Below are 23,253 nucleotides of genomic sequence, written 5' to 3'. Positions count from 1 at the left end.
ACCCCCTTGTCCAAACGTTTTGATACTTAGACGGTGTTTTGAGGAGAGTCATCAGATGCTATGCTGCAAATATGGTGCCTCTACCTTAAAAAACAACTCCTGTACATCCCCAGATACCCACAGATCAATTCTCCATTATACCCTATGGGAATCGGTCTCCATTGGGAGTAATGGAGTGCCCAGCAGACATTCTCTCCCCCCCCCCCCCGCTTTCTGAAGACCCTGAAGCAGGGGAGGGCCTCCAAACTGGGGGATCCCCTGCCGCCACCTGGGGATTGGCAACCCTACCTTTAATTCTTAAATCATCATCATCATCATCATCATCCTCTAATATCTTGTAGAGTGGAAACCTAGGTTCACATCCTCACCATAAAAATCTTTAGGAGACTCTATCTCCCATAGTTCTTGTGAGGAACTACATACGCTACCCAGTGCTCCTTAGAGGAAGACAGAACAAAAAGCAACAGCAAAATGCAAGAACCTGTTCTGAGTCCGCTCTCGCAGCAAGGCTTCAATTTAATGTATGCTTCAATTTTACAGTAAAACTCACACAGAAAACTACTTCAGTTGCCCAACGGGGACAGCCCACGCGGAGAAAAGAAAGCGAGAGACCTCAGAGTGCGCAGTTCCCTCCTCCTGGGTGGTGCTCTTCATAGCTCCGCACCGACTTACACACTCAGCCCCGCCCACACAGCCAAGCGACGATGCCGCTGCTCTCGCCTGGCTGCTGCCCTTGTTATGGTGGCGGCCGCGACAGACGGGCCCAGTTTTCTCTATGGAGCACCGACTGGCGGAGTTCCGAGCTTCCCGCCGCACTACTGCCAACCCTAAACCTGCCAAGCTCCCTTCCAAAGCTGCAGATCCAGTGACTGAAGAAGCCCAGGCCCAGCGTGAGGTGGGTTTGTGTCAGTGTTGAGGTGGAGAAACCAGGCCCGGCACTGGGCCTCAGGCCAGCCCCTGCCCTGACTCCACACCCCTGCTCGCGGGGAGGGCTGGGCAGGCTCTGGGCGAGCTGCTTCACGCTCTCCGAAGCAACCCGCGGTAGCACTCGCAGGCATTCTCCTCCAAGCTCAGCTTCCCTTGCAAGGCTTGGAGAGCATTGCCGATGCGCTGGTTTTCCAGCTGCTCTAAGCTTCCCGGATCTGTAACCCGGGAAGCTGAGAACAACGGGGAAGGGGCGCCTAGTGGTGACCCGCAGGCAAGGGGGCACCCCAGGCCATTGTCTACCCCACCTACTCCCACCCGCTAGCCATGGGAGAAATGGGGAGGTGGCGCTGCCTTTAAGGAGCAGCTTCAAAGGAGACGAGGCCGCTCAGACACTGTGGCCCAGGGGGAAATGCACTGGGGGTTGTGCACTTAAGATAAAATTATGTACAGCGTTACTCCAGTCCCAGCCTGTTTAATTCTGTGGACTGGCATAACTGTATGGGTTGCACTTACAGCTGCTGTGTTTGGCCTTTCTGGTGTGGTTTCAGCATGTACTTTTCTGTGACGGCTGTGTGTGTGTTGAAAGGTGAGAATCCTTACCAAAAGCTATTATGGAAGGGATGCACTAAAAGGAATGACAGGATTGCCCATTGGAGACAATGGGAGAGGCAGGAAGGCCCATTGGAAACAATGGGAGCTAGGAATGCCAATTGACTTGCATGGACGCCATTGAAATATATTACAGCACAAGAATGGTTGCAAAGAAAATGAAGAATGGAGTTTTCATTAAGATCTCTGGGCCCAGACAGAGGGGTAGCAGGAGTGTTCTGGGACTGGAACGAGGAGTCCCAGAGTGGACTGTCATTCTACTCTGGGGCCTGTAATTTCCATCCCAGAGTACTCTGCCTGGGCCCAGAGTTTAATGAAAACTCCGTTCCACATTTTCTTTGCAACTCTTGTACTCTAATGTGTTTCAGTGTGACCCATGCTAGTCAGTTGGATTCCTGGCTCCCATTATTTCCAATGAGCCTTCCAGCCTTTCCCATTGTTTTCAATAGGCAATTTAAGTATATCCCATTATGGGAACATGTGCTATTTGTTAATATACATGCCTTCTGTTCTCCATACTACCCAAAAGGGTTGACATCATTCATCAACTCTCTTAGTTATTGACGTTTCATATATTTAAAGTCAGTTTATAATACTGCCTTTCCTCCCAAGGATTTGGGATGTATAAATGGGGCTTATCAAGTCCCCTTTCCTCTTCAACCACGCAGTGAGGCAGGCCAGGTTGCCCAAGCAGGACTTTAAAATCTGATTCAAGCCCAGTTCTTCTGCTAGTATAAAGACTCTAAAATACAATAATGCATTGCTTTCTGCTTTATATTCCATAACAAAATGACATTCTGATGTGTTGAGGAGGGGGGATTGGTGTACTGAGCACTGTTAGGGGTTGGTGAGTTCCAATCAATATGTGCTTAGTCCTGTTAGCCTTTTCCAAACACCACATGCATGACTGAACATATCTCTTATTGCTCTCATTTCTTAGGAATCCAGTCAAAGAACACACAGCCCCAAGGCCCATGCTGTTTCATCCCCTCTACCATGGTGGACCCGTTACTTTTTAATGAACTTGACCTTTCTCAAGTTTCTCCTCTGGCTGGTTTTACTGGGACTCTTTGTGGAACTGGAGTTTGGTTTGCCGTATTTTGTCCTGTCTATGTTTTATTGGATCTATGTAGGAACCCGTGGCCCTGGAGAAAAACAGAATGGAGAAAGAAGTGCCTACTCTGTATTTAACCCAGGTTGTGAAGCTATACAAGGAACACTCACAGCAGAACAACTTGAGAGAGAATTGCATTACCGGTCCTTAGCTGAGAGGTAACTGGTAGCAAACCAATTCACCTTTTGGCCTATAACTAATGTAAATGTTTGGTTTTTTTTTGCTTGAATTAAATTGAAACTGTTTCCTATGGCATTTTTCACCTTTTGACGGAGTTCCAGCTTTGTAAATAAAGGTCTAAATGTAATTTTTTGTATGGAATCCAAATATTGAAAGAAAAAGGGACTTATGAAATGTAAAGGCTAAATTAAGATACTGTTTTTTGAAACTGATTTTATTGTATGTTCCTGTAGTGAACTAAAACTTATTGCTTCTGTTCTGAACAAATGGCTGATTTTGATTTATCCTGTTTGCCATGGACCCAAAACATTAGGGGAAAAAAGGGCTTCCCTAGTATAGCAAAAAATCTGACTGTATTCTGGCGCAAAGATCTTTCCAGTAGCTAAGCATATGATGTACAAGAGCCTAGAAAGGATGTGACATCTGTATTTCTGTAAAATAATGGAACAAATAGACAATTATTGTAAAACTGTGCATATTTCTGTTTCAAGGTAAGCAATCTAAATGAGTTTTTTATACTTTGAGGAAATGCAGACGAGCATTCTTAGATCCTGTTGATTTGCCTGATAAGGGGCTAGGTGGGTGCTTAGCTCATTTATAGAAGTCAGAGGGATGCAAGTGCTTTAATTGGCACTTCTCACATGGTAGGACCAAAATCACCAGGACTTTTGAGGAAGTTATGCACATTTGTTCCAAGGGTAATAAAGCTGCACTGCAAATCTTTTTTAGAAATAGCTCTGCTGATGGCTGGAGCATTGTTCACACCATATTCCGTATCTCACAAGTAGGAATGGTATAGCAAGAATTCACAAAGCTGTCGAGGACTGCAAGTTAGCAGCATCTTCAGAACACTCTGTTTTATTTCTGTTCATAACTTCTACTTTAATGAAAATCCAATTTCAAGGGGAGAAGAACTTAGTTCCTTGTGGTAGGCTAGTGTGATGCATACCAATCATGTCATTTCGCATCCCTCATAGTTTTATCTGGACTTAAATGTACACCTAGGGACTAAAGTGTACTTTAAAAATGTGTCACATGATGAATACAGCAAGTGTGTAGATCTGTCTCAAAAACAAGTAGTTTAAAGACCAATTTAGTTAGAGATTAGCCAGAGTAATTTTAAGCTAGTTTGGATTCAAAACAAAATTAGAGCCTTTCTGAATGTAGTGCTTGTAGCTACAATGTGATTTATGTACAGGCAGCTCTTTATTCTTAATCTAGAAAGATCTCTCTTCACTTTTCTGAGACTTGTGTCTCTTGACCAGTCTCTCTGTTAATGGCTATTCTTCATGGGGAAGAGAAAATACTATAGCTCACATAATTTGCATGAGATACTAGTGATCATCATGCCAATTGTTGTAGGCCAGAATATAGAGGATTAGCTGAAATTTTTTGTAGCCCTATTGAGGTTGGACGGAAATTATAAGCACCTGTTTAACTCATGTATTGAAATGAATGCTTAACTTGGGTTGGATTTGGCCTGGTAGGTTTTGAAATCTAGTATTGATTATCAAAGATTTCAGGTTTTCACGGCTGGTAACATCCTTAGGGTTTGTAGAATCTTTCGGGCTCAAGTGCCGTGTTCTACTGGAGAAAGTTTTCCTTCCAGACGTTTCGTTCTCAGCTGCGGAGAACATCCTCAGTGGCGTTGCAGCCGGAGCAGGCGCTCTGACCTTCTTGGCTGCTGTGCATTGAGTGGTTGTAGTACTGATTACTAGAGATTTGTATATTACTAAGGGAAGTTTGGCTAATTACTAAGGGAAGTTTGGCTAATATTCAGAGCAAAACTTTGTCACGTTATTGGAAACAGTTGGCTTTTTCAAGTGCCTTCTCTCCATCTAGTACAATTGAAAATATCCATGACAAAGAGACTTATCCCATAATGTTCAGGTTTTTCAACTCATATAAGGAGAAGTGGTCACTCTCTGCCAAGAGAAAAGTTGTCCCCTCAAAGATCCCAGTGCGCATGTTTATACATGATGTGCACTACCTCTAGTTAAATTCCTGCTGACAGGCTGAGGGGTGGGTAGTGGGACAGCAGAAGCAGTAGAGATCCTGCTTCTGAACTCTTCATGTGATGGTGCTGGAATATGGCATCCTCTTCCGCACAGCACTGATTCTGTAGATGTAAGTCAAATCTTACCTTAATACAGTTCACTTTACATTTATTTAGCTGCATAATTGCATGCAGGTCCACATTTTTATACCATTCTGGAAGTTTCATTATCAACTGCAACTCAACAGTCCCTTTGAAATTCCTTTGTAAGAGCACTGCTACTCTTAGGTCAGCAATTGAATGTTGTGTCAGACTTGTCCATTTATTCTTTGCATCCTCCTGGACTAAACTGAGACCTAGGGTTCCTGTCTCATTACCAGTGCTGATATCCCCACACCTACTACCCCTCTTCATATCACACCTAATCCAATTGAGCCTGCTATTGCCGTTAACGCACTACTGCCATTTGACATCTGAAATCATGTCTATAAAGCTTGTATCTCCAGTACTTCATGTTACATTTTATGGCACACATGGCCTGGCCCAACAAAGTGACATTTGTGTCATATCTGGCCCTCATGACAAATGAGTTCGACACCTCTGTTGTAGTGGGTTATTTAGTAATGAGGGATAATGACTGACTTCACTCAAGCACAATGGGAATGTGTTAGAAAGTCTGGAACAAAATAACTGAAAGTTTATCTGAAATATATTTCAAAGAAAGGTAACTTGGATAGCGCTAATAATAGTAACTTTATTTGGCAAATTACTCTGATTTATCAAGAAAACAACCAGGTAAATTCACAGTACAGTTGAGTTTAGCATTTGCAACTGTCTTTAAAAATCTTTTACATGCAATATTAAAATAAAATTGTTTCTTACAGTGCAGATCAAAACAGTAAGGATAAAAATAAAGCCTTAACTAACTTCTAATCCTAAATATATTTACCTACTTGCACATTTACAATGCAGTCCTACATTAGTTATATGCCTTATGACTCCTATTAAATGGAACATGATTTTTATCTACATATATTTCAAAGTAGAATCACAGTGAGTGAACAGGTTGCTGGTGCTGTGGGCTGCTCAAACAATTTCTGAGCACGTTTGAACAGCTGTCTGAAGACTACTGCAGATTCTGAAGCGAAAGCAATTGAAGACACAAGTGCATACACATTTTTTTCTTCTTATTTTTCTCATCAGTGCTAGCTAGTTAAGAATGTTATGATCATGCTGCTGGTAATGAAGGGGATGGCTCCTTGTTTTCAGTACTGCTTTCATCAATCTTGAGAAGGAGCTGGAGAGAGGCTTGACTGCTCCTCTCTGTTGTAGCTGTAGTCTCTCTCAAGATTAACCAAGCTGGTTGGAAGAGTTGAATGGGCTGCAGCAGTATCATACCATTCTACAGGGAATATATTTAGCAAATGGAAAACAGCTGGCTGAGAGAAAAGAAAATAATTTGCTTGTGCAAAGAGCATCCCACCCCCAAGCCCTACATGGACAATAGTAAGGGAGAACTGCATATTCTTGGCAAGAATAATTTTTTAAGGAAAAAAAAACGGCTGGGAAAGGTCACTTTTGTTAAAGGTAGCATACAAATTTTGTTATATATATAATTTTAAAAATAAAGCTTCAAAGTGATATCTGCCAAGCCCAGGGAATGTTTATGATGGGATGGCAATGGAGGCAGATGATCTGCAAGGCACCATCCACAGCTTAATTGGCAGCCACAGTGTCTGATATGTAGGCTTTCTCAGAGATCTAGCCAATTGTCCTGCAAAAAAGGTTATGTACTAGTATTTGTAATCTGAAGTTCACTGTGAACCATCTCTTTCCACATTCCAGGTCACCCACAAGGTATCTATTAGAATCTAGTCGGTTCTCTTGGCCCAAGTGATTCCAGAGGCTTTGTATGAAGCATACAAAAAAGGGGGGCCTCCTTTGCTGTTTTAACTAAATAATGTCACATTTACAAAGGAAGTTTCTGCACATACTCAATGCAGTATGTGAATCAGAGGAGAAAAAAGGCTTAGATATGGCACAATTATTTTACTGTACACAAACAGGTGGCTTCTGTGCACAACCTACAATACAAAGAACCTCCCGGAACTACAGCAGAACTTGCTGGATTGGGGAAAGTCTGGGGACCAGCTAATAAGTTTAACCTTAAATGCACCACCATAGTATACTTAAAATATAGTTCAGCAGCAGCCCTACTAGTTATTTCTTAAAACAGTTCAGTTCAATAGCGTTCTGTAATGTTTTCAGAGCAGAAGCACCTCAGATGAACACTGCCAGGAATAACTTTAGCACTGGTAAATGCTTCAAGTATCAGGAAACCAGAGTATCTTTATAGGGCATTGAACTGTTTAGTAGGCTTGGAATTGGTTCCGGGGGGGGGGGGGGGGGGAAGAGAAGAGAATTTGAAGTTGCTGTATTTTAGCTTATTCCAACTAAAGCAGTCTTAATATTCTAAATGCTTATTTGATATTGGACAGCAAAAATTCTAGCAAGCTGCAGCATACAGTATTGAGCTGGCCCAAGGTAGTGAGTTATATTCACATAATCTATTCACGCAAAGAAACAGCTTTGGCTTCCAGCATCAAGTGTAAAGTGCTTGCAGCTATAAGGCATTTGAAGAAGAAAGAAAAAAGTCTAGAGGTAAGAGAAACAGGATATGTTGAACAGATAATTCCATCACTTCTGGGCCTGAAAGATTATAGCACTACACATGAGTTTCTTCATAGATATTAGTCTAATAAAGGTATCATTGCTTCTTCCACTTTTCTGTGTCTCTCTTCTACATATAAGGGGTGAATGATAATATTGCTCTCTATCAGATACTGATGCCAGCAAGCAGCTAGTTGCTTTGGTTCACACTAGCATTTGTGCAGCCTTCTGATGCAGTAAAGGGCAGTGTAAGCGGAAAGACTGAAAGCACAAAGAATAATCTTTAAGAACATTAATGGTAACAGAAATGGCATGCATTTGCCAACTAGAGGAAAGTCACGTTTAAATTTATCTGGATGAAAAACTTTTTAAGCTTGAGATCATATAGCAAAATAGAACACATGGGCATAGCTACTATAAGATTGTTTGAATGAAATGGTGTAATTCTTGCTTTTCTAAGAGGGCAGGATTGTAATACTAGTGTCAGATTGTAATACTAGTGTCTAGTAGCACTAGGTGGGATCCAGCATGAGTGATCTAATATCCTGTTTCTACACAATGTATAAGAGAGGTGCAGCCTTCCTGCAGGAGTGCAGTACCATATAGAACATTGTGTGTTCCATGTGTGGTATGTGTGTGAGGAACAGAAGAGTTCCAATGCTGCATAACACAGTTGGCCAAGGTCTATTCTAGTTTTTTTTTTTTTAAGACTAAGACATGAGAGTGCAAGATAGACAGCTTCTAATTATGTGTAAACTCCCCTCTGGTTCATAATGTATTTAACATTAATAAGCTTCCTAGGAGAATGTTCAGGAAAAAAGCCTCTTCTTAGCATTATCTTGCTGCACGTTATAATGTGTGTCAGAGCCAAGTTTACAAATTTTAAAAACCTGTGCAGGTACTCCCATTCTGCATAACAAAGCTATTTTAGGAAGCTGTTAAAATGCCATGTAAATAGAAGGAAGAAGAGTTGCTGTGCAGGTACTGGCCAGCAAGCACCTGTAACTCTGCTTTATGATGAACTGAACTGTTTTGGACATGCGGTGTAGTAGTCTGAACAGAGATAAAATGCAAATTCTGTGCAACAAAGGTATCAGATGGGGGGAAAACACTTCTAGAATAGTCATAACTGCATATGTGCTAAGAAAGCAATCCTATGAAAAGCCTGAAATAATATGTTCCAAGTCTGATAGCAACATCTAATTATGTTCCAAGTCTGATAGCTGCATCTAATTGTGTTTGGTTCATCTTTCCCAATGGAACTTTCCTCTGATCTTTATCAGTTGCATTTTTGTAATAAAAACCAACGAACAATTCACCTAAACTAATAAGCTGTTAGTTTCATGCTTCATGACTGCATCATTGCAGTGTTAGACTCTGATACCCTGAAGGCTATAAATATTAATTGGAAAGAAAGTCTTAAAACTCACTTTAGTTCTCCCTCCCTGCCTCATATGCACTGATTATACTAGCAGTTTGCTTTATTTTAAGTGTGTACAGTTGCCATGAACTGAGGCGCAACTTTTCAAAGGGCTTCTTACAATAATTCAAGCTGAATTTCAAAGGATATTCAATATACTTCCTACAGTTCAGGTCCAACTCTTGCTCTTGCCTCTGCAGAAATTTTAGCTGCATGTAGCCTGACAAGTGGCAGCATAGACTGTGCTCCCCAAGGTACCTCCACTACTTATGCTGTTGGCTGGACACTTGAGTGGCTTCATACTGCTGTCTCTTTGGACGTACAGGTGTTCTAGTCTCCAGCGCTCCCAGCTTTTCTGAAATTCTGTTCGAACCTTACACAAGGGAAGAAGGAAACAGCGATATTCAGGTTTTGAGATATGTCTAGTATACTACCAAGAAAAAAAACCCCAGTGCTGTGTATTAAGCAGCCCTGGCATAGTTAAAGCCACCCTTATTTATTTAAAAAGTACGTAATTACTCCATTCTGAGGCTTATTCATCAATGAAATAATCAGCACTTTTTCTTTTACAAATAGATCTGTAAGTGCAATGAGGCAGGTAACATGCTTTAACTGAATTCCCTTGACACAAACTGCTGTATCTCAAGATCCTACTCAACATGGTTGAAATCAGACCTTTAGCAGCCTTTTGTAGCACCCACTATCCCAACTAAGACCGCAACACGTATACTCCCTAGTAAAGATACAAATAAAGTCTGATTTCTGTGTTCCCAGTGGGTTTAGGTCTTTGATTAAAAATTATCAGATGCAGATGACTAAGATGGGTAGTCATGTTTGTAGCAGTAGAAAAGAGCAAGAGTCCAATAGCACCTTAAAGACTAACATAGATTTTGTGAGTCACTGCTCACTTCTTCAGATGCTGACTGCACAATCTGGCATTCTTTTGCTGATGAAATATACAGTAAAATAACATAATACACACCCTACTGTTCAGGTGAGAAAGCTCTCATTTCCCAAGGATATTACCAATATCCTTCTTTCTCCTCTCCACCCCCCATTCAGTTATGTTATTTCTGATGAGACATCACATTTTTAGATACTGAACTGAGATGAGAATAGAGTTGCATAAATCTGGTTTACTGTCAATTTTGCATAGCCATCTCTCAGGCGATTTATATCAATTCTGGTTTGTCATGATGTCCAACAGTTAAGGGAGTTACTCTCAGGTTTCTGTTTTTTCCAGTAACCAGGATTCTTAATGAGAATTAAACCATACCTATGTGTTCTAATTAGTGGGGAAATAACACACCTCAATTTGTTAAGAGTGTTGACATTTGGACTTTATGGATAACTGGAGTTAATTAAAAATGCCTTAATTCAATCTCAACATATTTGACAAGTGGAGGAAGTGTGCAAGCTAGCCTACTAATGAAGTTTGTGCTCATCTCAAATAAGCTGCAGGTTGCTTGTGACATCTAAACTGAGCCTAGAGAATGGATATATGCAGGAAACCAATATTAAATGCATTTCTAGTCTGTAATATCTACAGATCCCATGTAGAAGGAAATCTCCTGTATGGATAAATGGTACAGATGTCATTAGGCAAGGGAACTGGAAAAGTGCTGTGCACCCAGATAAAACTTTATAAAAGGGTTCTTTAAAATAAGATACTGTTTATGAATAACAGATATGAGAACCAACAAAATCATTATACTGATGGAACATGATACACAAATGCAGACAAATCAGAATTTATAATTTAACCCAAAGGCACACTTCTAGGGTTTGCTTAAAATGTTACATATCAAATCAGTATTATTCACTCTGGATTTACATGCACATCTTAAGAATAAAAAACTTAGAAAAAAGCAGTTATCTAGAGACATGCTAAAATACAGTTGACAGCGCGCTGGAAAGCCTGGGAAGAGTTCCCAGCTGGTGGTTTTTCAAGAAACATCATATTGAGGTAAGGTTTTTTTTTGGGGGGGGGGATTATAATTCAATATGCAGAATGAATTCTGCCTTGTTGCAGTGAAAATTCTGATTTTTTTTACTTTTATAAAGCACGTAATACTTTTAAACAAAAATTCACAAAATATTTACCTTGCTCTGAAAACCATTGTGAATTGACAAAGAATTTTAATGATTAAAGGCAATGTAAAAAGTGACCAGTGATTTACTATTTTAAAGGTACTGTGGTGGATAGAACAAATATTTAACAGTTATAATAACAGTATTTTGATAATAGAGTCTAATCTTTTGCTCTATTCCAATTAATGTAGTGCCTATTATATTTCACAGTTCATTGAATGAAGCTGAAGCAGCATGGTTGTCACTTATCCAATAATGAGATTATTTTCACACTGTTAAATTGGGTCAGAATAATTAATTTAAACCCAGTTGTGTAGCACCTGTTCATAGCCACTATGTGAGACCAAAAAACCTGAGATATAAATCATAAAAAGTAAATTTTAAAAGTACTGGAATACATTATGCCAATGCCTTCTTTGATAATGGTAACATGCCTCATTAGATAACCAAAGGTCTGCAATCATAAAGTATTTGCTAACAAGGTAATAGATCACTGTGGGCATGTTAAGTCTTTCTGGCCACCAGCTCCCATAACTGCACAACAATCCATGTGCACATATGCTGCACAATTTTTCTTCCTCTTAAGAGTGCAGTTACTTCTGCTGCCTCATAAACATATTTAAAATACTCAAGAATTAGAAAAATTCTGATGGCCTGCAGCATAAGAAGTGTTCGCAACATGTGCCTGTAGATCTCAGCACTTACCCTTAAACTAGATAGAACGTGGGTTCCAAGTACTGTGCACCTCAACGCATAATTTCCACGTGCAAATGACATTTTAGGCCTGAATTACAAACAGCAGCTGCCTGTAAATTTGGGATTGCCCCCAATAGTGTAGAAAGCAAGAGATAAGGACTCTAGTGTACAAATGGGCTCTGAGCTCTTCCATATCTATGGGTCTGCTGCCTTAGTGTCTGTCCCCCTAATGTCACATTTCCCTCAAAAAGACTGGGGGAAGATAAGCTATGGATGGAGAAGGGCTTCAGCATTCTTAACATGCATGCCTCTTCTTTATGCATGATAGGGGCAAGCCCATATTTTAAGAAGTGGCTCTGCCTCCATCACATGTTTTGGCTTATGTAAAAAGAAGACATACATTAAAACCAGCTCTCACAAAAAATAGTTTTTTTCTGTTTTCCAGTTTCAAAACAAATGGTTCTTCTCATTATTAGGAAGCCTTGTCAATGTTTGGTTCTGTGCCTCTTGAGATATTGTATTTTTAAAAATGCAAAAATACCTACTTTATATTTATCCTACCCTTTCCCTAAGGAGCTTAAGAGTTCTCTCTTCCCCATTTCCATTTACACATACTGGATTTCAGTGGTTAATTGTTCACTTGAACTTAACCATACGCACATTGTGCTCTGATCCATCACTGTGTCAGCAAAATTAGAAACCCCAATGAAAGCCATTATCATATCAACTAAAATTAGTTTCCTGTATAAAAACTGATGCTACTTAATACAGCATCCTGTTAATGGATAATGCTGCAAATACACATCAGTTAAGTACACTACAAAAAAAGAGAAACATTTCAACTAAGAAGAAAAATGAATTACGTGATCCCTTATGCTTCGGGGTCTGGACTATCAACCATTTGATAAGAAAACTAGGATTTTGGGTTTTTTTTAAAATAGCACTTTATATATCAGTCAGCAGAAACCATAATAGATTGGAAGACATGACAGGCATGTCTCCTTCCATGATGGGACTGGGGCGCCAGATCTCATCTTCATCTTTAATAATAATTGTGTGGGAGGGCGGAATAGAAATTGAACTAATACATAATATGTTCAAAAAAGTTCTCTGAAGCACTGACTTATTGATTCACTAGGATGTCCTTGCAGTTTTAGCATCCAATTCCCCCCCCCCCCTCCGTCATTGGTCATCATGATGACTCTCTTCAGACTAAATATCCCCTCGGTGTATGCATGTGCACAAATTGACAGAATCTAGTCTTTTGTAATGTCACATAATTTCTGAGTTCATGTCATTAAAAGACACAAAATAAAAATGCTGAATACTATGAGTGGCCAGTGACAATGAAGACAGGCTCTAAATGCATGGGTATTCTGGGCCCCCTTCCCCCTTCAGGGTATACCTGACAATGTAACAGGAATGTATGGGACCAGTAAATGCAATTATACAGTTATAAATAGGGAACCCAGAAGAACCTATCTGAGGGAAGCCTCTTATTCCTTCTTCTGGCTGGCCTTCCTTCCCATGCTATCCACTTTCCATCTCCCCATACCCAGCAGTCTTATCACCTTCTCTCTCTTCAACCCTCTTAACACCTGCCCTTCTTGCTCCATTTTTCTTTCCTTCCTCCCTTTATAAGCTACCTGTATGTCCTCCCTTGGCTTTTCCTGCCTGCTTACTCCTTTCCTTCCTAGCTTAATTCCAGTCTCAAAATGAAAAAGGAGTAGATGGTTTGGTGTCTGAAGTTGCTTCTCTCTCCCATAAGGGCTGTTCATAAATTTTGCTGATGATACCAAATTGGGAGACGTAGCAAACACCCAGGAGGATAGAGTCATAATTCAACAAGATCTGAATAATCTGGAGGAGTAGGCAGTTGTGAACAGGATGCAATTCAACAAAGATAAATGCAAAGTCTTACATCTAGGCCACAAAAATGTGAAGCACAAATTCTGGACGGGGGATGTACTTTTGGGAAGTAGTGTATGTGAAAGAGATCTTGGGGTACTAGTGGACTGTAAACTAAATATGAGCAATCAGTGTGATGCCATGGCAAAAAAGGCTAATTCAATCCTGGGTTGTATCAAAAGGGCTATTACATCAAAATCACAGGTCATAGCTCTGCTTTGGTCAGGCCATACCTGGAATACTGTGTGCTGTTCTGGAGGCCTCAATTCAAAAAAGATGTGGACAAAATCAAGTGGGTGCAGAAGAGAATGAGGATGGTCAAGGGCCTGGAGGAAGAACCCTATGAGAAAAGGCTGAGGGTCTTGGGAATGTTCAGTCTGGAGAAGGAGAGATTGAGCGGGGGGGGGGGGGGGGGGACATGATTGCTGTCTTTAAATATTTGAAAGGCTGTCATTTAGAGGAGGGCAAGGAGCTGTTCCTCTTGGCAGCCAAGGATAGGACCCGAAGCAATGGGCTCAAATTACAGGCAGAAAGGTACCATCTGGATATTAGGAAAAAAAATTTTACAGAGTAGTTCAGAGGTGGAACCAGCTGCCTAGGAAGGTGGTAAACTCCCCTTCATTGGCAGTCTTCAAAACACAGCTGGATGATTATTTGTTGGAGATGCTTTAGGCTGATCCTGCATGGAGCAGGGAGTTGGACTAGATGGTTTGCATGGCCCCTTCCAACTGTATGATTCTCTCTCTCTCTCTCTGTTGAATGCTAAGTTGCTTCTGACTTAACAGTGACCCTATGAATTAATAACCTCCAAAGTATCCCATCAACAGCCTTGCTCAGGTCTTACAAACTGAAGGCCATGGCCTCCTTTATCAAGTCAGTCTATCACATAATGGGTCTTCCTCTTTTTCTACTGCCTTTAACTTTTCCTGAAATTATTGTCTTTTACAGTGAGTCATGTCTTTTCATGACGTGACCTAAGTATGATAGCCTCAGTTTAGTCATTTTAGCTTCTAGGGAGAATTTTGCCTTACAGTTCCTTAGGCAATCCAAAACGGTAGCCAGGATGTTATAAAAAAAGGTTACAACTTTAAAAAGAAGTTTAAGACTTTTCTGCTGACCTAGCGGTTCCCTCTAATTTAAAGAAACATTTGCCTTTTCTATACCTGTCCCTTCTGTGCCAAAATTTTGATCCATAGTTGTTCCCTCACCTATCCACTTCCCTTGTTCTGTTTCAATCTGCAGCTACGTATAATCTGGAATTTCATCCAATTCATTAAAACTTCAGCTAGTGCCTCTTAAGGTTTTATAAGTTAATATGTATTAACATTGTACTGAAATTGTTTTTTATGAATTATATTCTATTTTAATTTTTGGTATGTCCTAAGAATGTTGTTACCTGCCCTGAACCTGCCGTGCAGGGTGGGGAGGGCTAAAAGTCATAAATAATCATGTTGTTGCTTAATAAAAGCTGTGGTGGAATTGACACAGGTGTAGAATCTCCCAGACTGATAGTTCTTGAGGAACTTTACTGTCCATACTGAGGTTGTCTCATCAGTATGCCCATGTATTAATTAAATGTGTTCTGTTTCTCACTTGATTTGCCATTTTGCTGCAAGTGCTCTCTGGGGGCCAGCTAGAATGGGTCCTGCTGGCTTTCAGGGGTCATCAATGCACATCAACAGCCGTATTCTAGCTTGAGGAGGGTTATCAGGCTCTACTCAGTTCATTGATCTCTCTCCAGGAGAACCATTAATGTTTGTTCAAGTCTTTGAGAACTTTCGGGTAAACACATTATGCTATTGTTTTGGGGGCAAACCTGTCATAGCACCTCAAGGTACATATTTCCTTTAAAATATGAACTTATCTCCAGTATGTATGCACTCTTCTTGACATAAACGTCACTCTGTAAACTTCTCTGCGGACCTGAATCTTCAAGATTGGTAAATATAACCCTTGATACTCCCTCACATTCATCAATTCTCCCTTTTATTTTTCTCTTAGCTAGCTTGTGTGCTTATTCAGTGTGTTTGTGTTTTGCCATTTTATTATTTTTCAATCAAAACACTTCCAGTTGAACATCTGACTGGTTTATTTTGAGAGTTCTCTAGGGGAAAATCCTGGTATACACGGGTGGAGATCATGTGTTACCTGCCTTTTACTAAGCTAATTTTCTCCAGTAAATTCTTAAATAACCAGTTTGGGTAACAATATGGCCTTTTCTGAGAAGGTGCTGCACATCCCACCCTTCTTCCCCCACACTCAGGTAGCAGCCCATGGCTATCACTGCCTATGAAAAAGAAAGAAAGTTTTGTAAACAGAAGAAATGCATTCTCATGGCATGATTCTTGCGACATTTAAACATTTACATGAAACCAGTGGATGACAGCACTCAGAGAATTGGACTGGGTTGTCATCATTATGTGGATGATGTTCAGCTCTATCTTGCACTTCTGGCTGATCCCAGGGGGGCAATGGAAACATGGGCCCATAGCCACAGGGGGCTTCTGGGGGCCTGTCCCCTGACTTCCAGGGGGCCCTCTGGGGTGCAGCCTTGTTTCCCCAGGGTTGTTTTTTTTTTGCCATGGCTGAGCTGGGAAAGCACCATCAGCAGCAACCAGAGCTGGGAGAGCTAAGCAGGGCACTGTGCACTGTAGCAGCAAAAGCACCAGGCAGAGAGGAGGAAGGCGGAGGTGTGGGCGGCATAGGAAGCCATGTGGAATAGACTGGGGAGGGGGATGGATGGAGCTGCTGGCTGTAAAGTACCAGGGTGGGGGAGATGGAGGTGGAATCCCTTCTTTGCACCAAAGTTTTAGGGTTGGCTGCCTCAAGTTGGCCACTTTCAGAGCCTCCAGCTTTTGTCCCTACCCCAGAATTTATTATTATTATTATTATTATTATTATTATTATTATTATTATTATTATTATTTATTATTAGAAAGCTTCTGAGAAGCAGCAAGCCCTTTAGAGGATGGGGAAGGATGCCCCCTGACTTTTGAAAAAGCCCCCTGGCTTTTAAAATCCTGACTATGCCCCTGTGGAAACCCTGAACCAGTGCCTTGAGGCAGTTTTGGAGTGGATGTGGTTTAATAAGCTGAAGTTTAACTCTGACAAGACAGAAGCACTATTGGTCTGACCCAGGATTTAAGATATCACATTCCACTTCAGGACTCATAGTTTGGTGGTACTCTTGGACCCAGGTCTGCTTCTGGATAAACTAGGTGGCAGATGTGGCCAAGAGTGGTTCTGACCAGCTTCAACCAGTTAGCCAGCTGCAGCCTTTCCTGGGCAGAAAAGATCCGGTTACGTCTATATTAAATTACTGCAATGTAATTTATGTGGGGCTGCCCTTGAAAAATGTTTAGACATTTCAACTGGTATAGAATGCAGTTGGGATCAGCATACTTGGAGGACAGCCTAATCTCTTACAAATCTACCCAACTGCTACAGTCATCTTCTGAAATAAAATGTTGCTTTGGTGTCCCTGCACTCTGAGATTAGGTGTGTGGCAACTCAGGAGAGGGCCTTCTCAGTTGTGGCACCGAAACGCTCTTGTCTTGTTGAGACAGAGACAGGAAAAGATCTTGGGATCATAGCAGATAGCTCAACGAAAGTGTCAACCTAGTATGCTGAAGCAATGAAAAAGGCAAAAATCTAGGGATTATTAGGAAAGGGACTGAAAATAAAACAACCAATATTGCAAGGCCTCCGTATAGATCTATGGTGCAGCCTTATTTGGAATACTGTGTACAGTTCTGGTCACTGTATCTCCAAAAGGACATTGCAGAGCTGGGAAAAGTACAGAGAAGGGCAACCAAGATGGCTGGGGGTTGGAGCACCTCCCCTATGAGGAAAGGCTTTAGAGTCTGCGACTCTAGGTTTAGAAAAGAGATGACTAAGGGTGGAACATGGTAGAGGTTTATAAAATTATGAATGGGGTAGAGCAGGGGTGTCAACCATATGCCTGTGGGCCACATCCATTCCCTGCAGGGCTTGTATCCAGCCTGCGAGAACTGGCTCTCTCTTGCTTCTTTCTCGGGGGTTGCTGCTGCATTGCAGCTCACTTTTGGCCAGTTCCCTCTGCTGCTTTCTGCTTCCTTCCAAGCCTTCTTCCTGCTTTGTGCCAAGCCAAGCCTCCCTTCCCTCCATTGGCTGAGGGCTCCTCCTTTGGGAGGAAGGAAGGGGGAGGCAAAGGATGAGAGAGAGCCCTGCCAAGGAGAGAGAGCAAAGTCTGAGTCCCATAGCTCCTTTAAGACCAGCAACAGTTTATTTCAGGTATAAGTTTTCATACACTTCTTCAAAGGGAGAGAGGGTGAGTGAGTAGATGAATTCTTTTGACTGTCAAGCATTGTGAATTTTCTATTTGTTACAATTGTCAGATCATAGAATTGTTACTAACCATGAATTATACTCAGGCACATCAAAGTAGCAAACCCCCTCCATTGCTTCTTTCACTTTTACTAACAAATGCAGGAATGTCGTCTTTGAAGATAAGATCTCCTGGGACTCATTCCCAGGCCCGGCGAGGCCTGGACCCAGGATGCGCCAACCGCAATAGAGATAAGGAAGTTAGAGTGTGAATTTCACACGTGAATGTAGAGTATCAGTTCCAATACCTAGCTCGACTGAGCCACATGGATTATCAATAAACCACACTTTGATTCAAAACCCAAGGACTGGTTATTTTGAAATGTGCTTGACACTGACAAGCAAAAATTACAGAGATCATGGCGCTCTGCTGTTTTCTTTGAGAGTCGATATCTGTCTTCCTCTCACACAGATGTATATGTGTATTAAAAGGAAGGGGTACACTGGGATAAGGGGAAGGAGAATAAAAAGGAAATTATTTTGGCTTATTCTGAAAGGGTTTTTTTTAGATTAGATTTTTTTCTGTGCCTATCTGGGATTTATTTTCTTTCAAAAAGACACTGATTAGGAATTAGAACACTTGTATTGGCTCCCACTACTTAATAATTCAATTCCATTGTTTAATAATGAAAGCAATAATGGCAAAGCATTTAAAGTTCCATATTTTTTAGTTCAACACATGCCCCTTTCTCCCCTCCCACCTCACTGGCTGCCTTTCTTCACTCCCCCTTTGCTTTCTGAACTGTTTTCATTATCATCACTAGCACTTGAGAGAGGATTTTGCCATGGAGAGATCCCCCTCTCCTGTTGAAACTTTATTAGTGGAAAGGAGCAAGAGTCCAGTAGCACCTAACAAAATTTGTGGCAGGGCATGAGCTTTCATGAGTCGCTGCTCACTTCAGATACAGCTAGATTGTGAGTCCATTGGTCTTTATATCTTTGAGAGAGGAGTGATTTCAGATGCCAAATGACAACAGCAGGCATTGGTTACAAGACAGGAAACATGGGTCTCAATTCAGCCCTGGTGGATGCATTGAGCTTCATTATCAATTTCAATTCAGCAGTCTCTCATTCTAATCTCACTTTGAAATTTAAAAGAACTACTACTCTAAGGTCAGCTACTGAATGTCCTGGAAGGTTAAATGTTCCTCCACTGGATTTTGAATGTTGAGGTTTCTAATATACATTAATTCTTTGCGTCCTCCTGGACTGAATCCTCCTGGACCAAACTGAGACCTATGTTTCCTGTCTCATTACCAAGGCTGGTATCTCCATGCCTGCTACCCCTCTGTATATTATACCTAATCCAATCAAGCCTACTATTGTCATTCACCTGCTATTGCCATCTGAAATCACCTTTATAAAGTTTGTATCTCTTGTACCTCGTATTACATTTTATGGCACGCATGACCTGGTCCAACAAATTGACATTTATTTCATATCCAGCCCTGGTAACAAATGAGTTTGCCACCTCTGGTGTAGTGGGTTATTCAGTAATGAGGCATAATGACTGATTTCACTTAAGCTAATAGAAATGTGTTACAAAGTCTGGAACAAAATAAATGAAAGTTACTCTGATTTATCAAGAAAACAAACAAGGATAAATTCACAGTACAGTTGAGTTCACAGTATATATGGCCCGGCCTGAAAAAATGACATTTATATTAGATCTGGCTCGCATAACAAATGAGTTTGACACCTTGGCGGTAGAGAGAGTTGACAAAAAGAATTTTTTTCTTCCTCAACCATTATATTAAAACTTGAGGGCATTGAATGAAATTGATAGGCAGTAGGTCCAGGATGGACAAAAGTAAATGCTACTTTACACAGTGGGTGATTAAAATGCTGAATTTGCTGCCACAGAATGTAGTGATGGCCACAGGAATAAATAGCTTTAAAAGGGGATTAGATATTCATGGAGGATATGTCTATCAGTGGCTACTAGCCATGTTGACTGAGGGGAACCTCCACTTTCAGAGGCACTAAACTTCTGAATTGCAGAGCCAGGAGGCAACATCAGGGAAAAGTCTTGGCGTTTATGCCCTGTTGTTGGCTGCCAGAGGAACTGGTTGGCCACTGTGTGAGACAGGATGCTGCACTAGATGGACCACTGGTCTGATCTAGCAGGGCTCTTCTTATGTTTTTTTATGTTATAAATTTTGTTGATAAATATATGATCCTATAGATGTTTAGTCAAAATAAGTCTCAGTGAGTTCAGTGGGATTCACTTCCAAGTAATGACACATATGAACGCAGCATAATCCTATGCCTATTTACTTTGCATTGAAGACTCTCTGATTTCAAAAGATCTTATGTATGATATAATAAAAACTCTTTCGTCTTGGCAAAAATGGTGCCCTGTGGCAACAGACCAGATATATAGAGAGAGATTGAAGTCCTATGCTTAAGACCAACAACAGACTGTTGGTCTGAAAGGTATCACTAAGGGCCTCTGAGGCAGAACTCACTGGGGCCAGTCCTGACTATGGCTGCCAGTTCCAGGTTGGTGGGAAATTCTGTGGGTGGAGTCTGAGCAAGACATAGGAGTTAGGGATTCAGACCAGGGTCTGCCAGACCCAGGTTCTTGCTGTGAAAGCTGACTGGGTGATTTTGGACTAGTCACAGACTTCCAGCCTAACCTAACTCACAGGGTTGTTGTTCAGATCAAAGGGGAAGGGAGAAGAATGATGTAAGCTGCTTAGGTCCCCCCCCCTGCCCCGTGGAGAAAGACTGTGCATTTCCTACGTATAGGGTGCAGGGGATGGGAAGGTGATAGAAAGCTGCAGTCAGAGGGGCAGATAAAAGGAAGGAGATAGGGTTGCCAACTCCAGGTTGGAAAATTTCTGGAGATTTAAGGGGTGGGGCTTGGAGAGGGTGCAGTTTGAGGAGGGGTGGAACCTCAGACAGGTACAATGCCATTTCCTCCTCTGGAGCCACTGCTGCCAATCTCCAGGTGAGAAGAGCAAACCCTGAGGTTCGGTGATGACCAGCTTCTATATCACTTATACAAGTTTTTTTATTCTTATAAACCTCTTTTATGTTCTTTGAAACATTTTCACAAAACATTATTTCAAACCACACACTGATGAATAGAACACCCTAGGTGAACAAAAAGGAAGAACACAGTCTTTGAAAGTTCAGAGTAAACTGTCTCATAAGAACAGAGTTCCGTCCTTCCGTATATTAGAAGAAGAAGAATTGAAGACTTATACCCCACCCTTTTCTCTGAATCAGAGACTCAGAGCGGCTTACAATCTCCTATATCTTCTCCCCCCACAACAGACACCCTGTGCGGTGGGTGGGACTGAGAGGGCTCTCACAGCAGCTGCCTTTTCAAGGACAACTCCTGCAAGAGCTATGGCTAACCCAAGGCCATTCCAGCAGGTGGAAGTGGAGGAGTGGGGAATCAAATCCAGTTCTCCCAGATAAGAGTCCACACACTTAACCACTACACCAAACTGAATCCTTGGTCTGCTTGCTCCTGAGGAGACCCCACAATGTCTCTTGAAGATTCAGCTTGAGGTGTACACAGCCCAACACAGCTACAAAGTTGTAATAGCATTGCCTTGGGTCAGCCATAGTTTGGCAGAGGTTGTCCTTGAAAGGGCAGTTGCTGTGAGAGCCCTCTCCAGCCCCACCCACCTTGCAGGGTGTCTGTTGTGGGGGAGGAAGGTAAAGGAGATTGTGAGCCGCTCTGAGACGCTTCGGAGTGGAGGGCTGGATATAAATCCAATATCTTCTTCTTCTTCCACTTTGTTTTCCCTGTTTCACCAAAGGCTTTGTCTAGCTTTTTACAATTTCATCAGAGCACAGGCAAGATTCCAACTCTTCTACTTCAGGACATTCTCAATTTTCAAAATAGACCTATTTGAATGTCCTGTGATTCCGTGTGTTGCTCAATCTTCAGGTGAGGGCTGGAAATCACTCAAAATTACAACTGCTGTCCAGATAGCAGACATCTACTCCCCTTGTGAATGCCTTCACTTGGCTGGGTGGGAGGACAGCAAGGGTGGGAGGGCATTCACCCAGAACCTCTTTCTAGAGCCTGTTGTATTTTTCTCCAAAACAGGCCTTATTCCTAGTTCACAAATAAGTGAATGAGTAAGCTTCCACAGTTATAGCTACAACTTACGCATATTTACCTAGATATAATAGCGCTTTGCATTTCAGCCTGATTCTATGCCTGTTTATTTGGACACGTCCCAAGTAAGCAGCTGTGCACTATCAAGAATATATGGTGCCTGTACTAAGGAAGAACAGAATTTAAAAACTTGCTTCTAAACTAGAAAAAAAAACACTTTTCATGCCTCTTACCTCATTGTTAACAAAACAGTAGAGGACTGCAACCAGAAGACCCTGGGAGAAAGAAATCAAAAAAGCAAAGTATGGTTAGAAGTGCTATGATTAATAAACTTTACCAGCCAGATAGGAAGGGAAAGATAGTATACCTTGGATCCCATGGTAAATCTCTGCTAATGGAATGCACTTCTGACAGCAGATTGGAATTGCCTCCTTCCTTCCAGTGCAGACCGTAATGCTCTTTAAATGAATCGGCCCTTTAGCAGAAATTTACCATGGGATACTCAAGATCCACTGTAGCCTGAGGCAGGAAAAGAACTGTGAAGACTGTATTCCTACTCTCTCAATAACTGCCTTGCTGGCTCAGGACTATGAAATGGTAATTTAATTCATTGTATTAGAAATTCATTTAGCTGCCTTTTGCATAAAAATGGCAAAAGTAATACAACTTCTAAAAAAACAGAAGCAGTGTCATCATAAATAACAGCACCAGCAAACAAAAACAGATGAACATCCACTATCTTGCCTTTTGCCAATGCAGCATTGTGATGACTACCAACACTTCTGATCCAAATAACTGTGATGATTTGGCTCAGTGTCAGTAGCACGGCTCCTATCATACAAAGCTAGTACAACATTAGTGCAAAATATCAGTAATAGCTAGTATCTTTTTTGAAAGGTATAATTCACACAATGTCATCAAAAGGAATAGCACTGCACACTTTTGTGAGAAGTTCCACATTTATTATATTTTATACAGTCGTGGTCACAGTGAAAGTCTGCATAAGATTAGTGCTGTGCCACCATGGTGAAAGATCAAACTCAGCAGTCTTTTCCCATTTCTGTGATATTTTAATTTTCACTTGTTTGGAAGTAGCAAATTTTTTTTAAAGATCTGCCAGAAATATGGTCCAAGCAGTCATGTACTTTTTGATCTTCTAGGAAGCAGAGAATCCTATTATTCATGAGATTGCCTGT

The 23,253-nt window shown here is 41.3% G+C and overlaps 2 protein-coding genes across 2 annotated transcripts in view; one reads left to right on the top strand and one right to left on the bottom strand.

The window, feature by feature from the left end:
• The first annotated feature begins 446 nt into the window (after positions 1-446).
• On the top strand, positions 447-3,097 carry SAYSD1 (SAYSVFN motif domain containing 1). The gene is made up of 2 exons (XM_060244975.1): positions 447-895; positions 2,477-3,097. Exons 1-2 carry the CDS (start codon positions 524-526, stop codon positions 2,810-2,812), a joined length of 708 nt encoding a protein of 235 aa, XP_060100958.1. The 5' UTR covers positions 447-523; the 3' UTR covers positions 2,813-3,097.
• Positions 3,098-8,958: 5,861 nt separating this feature from the next.
• The window catches only part of GLP1R (glucagon like peptide 1 receptor), a 194,378-nt gene continuing 180,083 nt past the window's right edge, over positions 8,959-23,253 (bottom strand). Inside the window, exons 14-15 of the mRNA XM_060243726.1 lie at positions 22,291-22,332; positions 8,959-9,289 (exon numbers count right to left, since the gene is read on the bottom strand). Of these exons, the coding sequence (XP_060099709.1) occupies positions 9,122-9,289; positions 22,291-22,332 (210 nt within the window). The 3' untranslated portion in view covers positions 8,959-9,121. The remainder of the gene's footprint in view (positions 9,290-22,290; positions 22,333-23,253) is intronic.

This window comes from Heteronotia binoei, chromosome 1, assembly GCF_032191835.1.
Source record: "Heteronotia binoei isolate CCM8104 ecotype False Entrance Well chromosome 1, APGP_CSIRO_Hbin_v1, whole genome shotgun sequence".
Classification (NCBI taxonomy): Eukaryota; Metazoa; Chordata; class Lepidosauria; order Squamata; family Gekkonidae; genus Heteronotia; species Heteronotia binoei.
Note: the sequence above shows the minus strand (reverse complement) of the source record. Positions and strands in the feature narration are given on the sequence as shown.

Bases quoted from the DNA above. Each gene is read 5' to 3' on its own strand.
- SAYSD1 (XM_060244975.1), top strand. From the start codon at position 524: ATGCTTCAATTTTACAGTAAAACTCACACAGAAAACTACTTCAGTTGC. The intron at 896-2,476 runs GTGGGTTTGTGT...CTCATTTCTTAG, and splicing joins AAGCCCAGGCCCAGCGTGAG to GAATCCAGTCAAAGAACACA.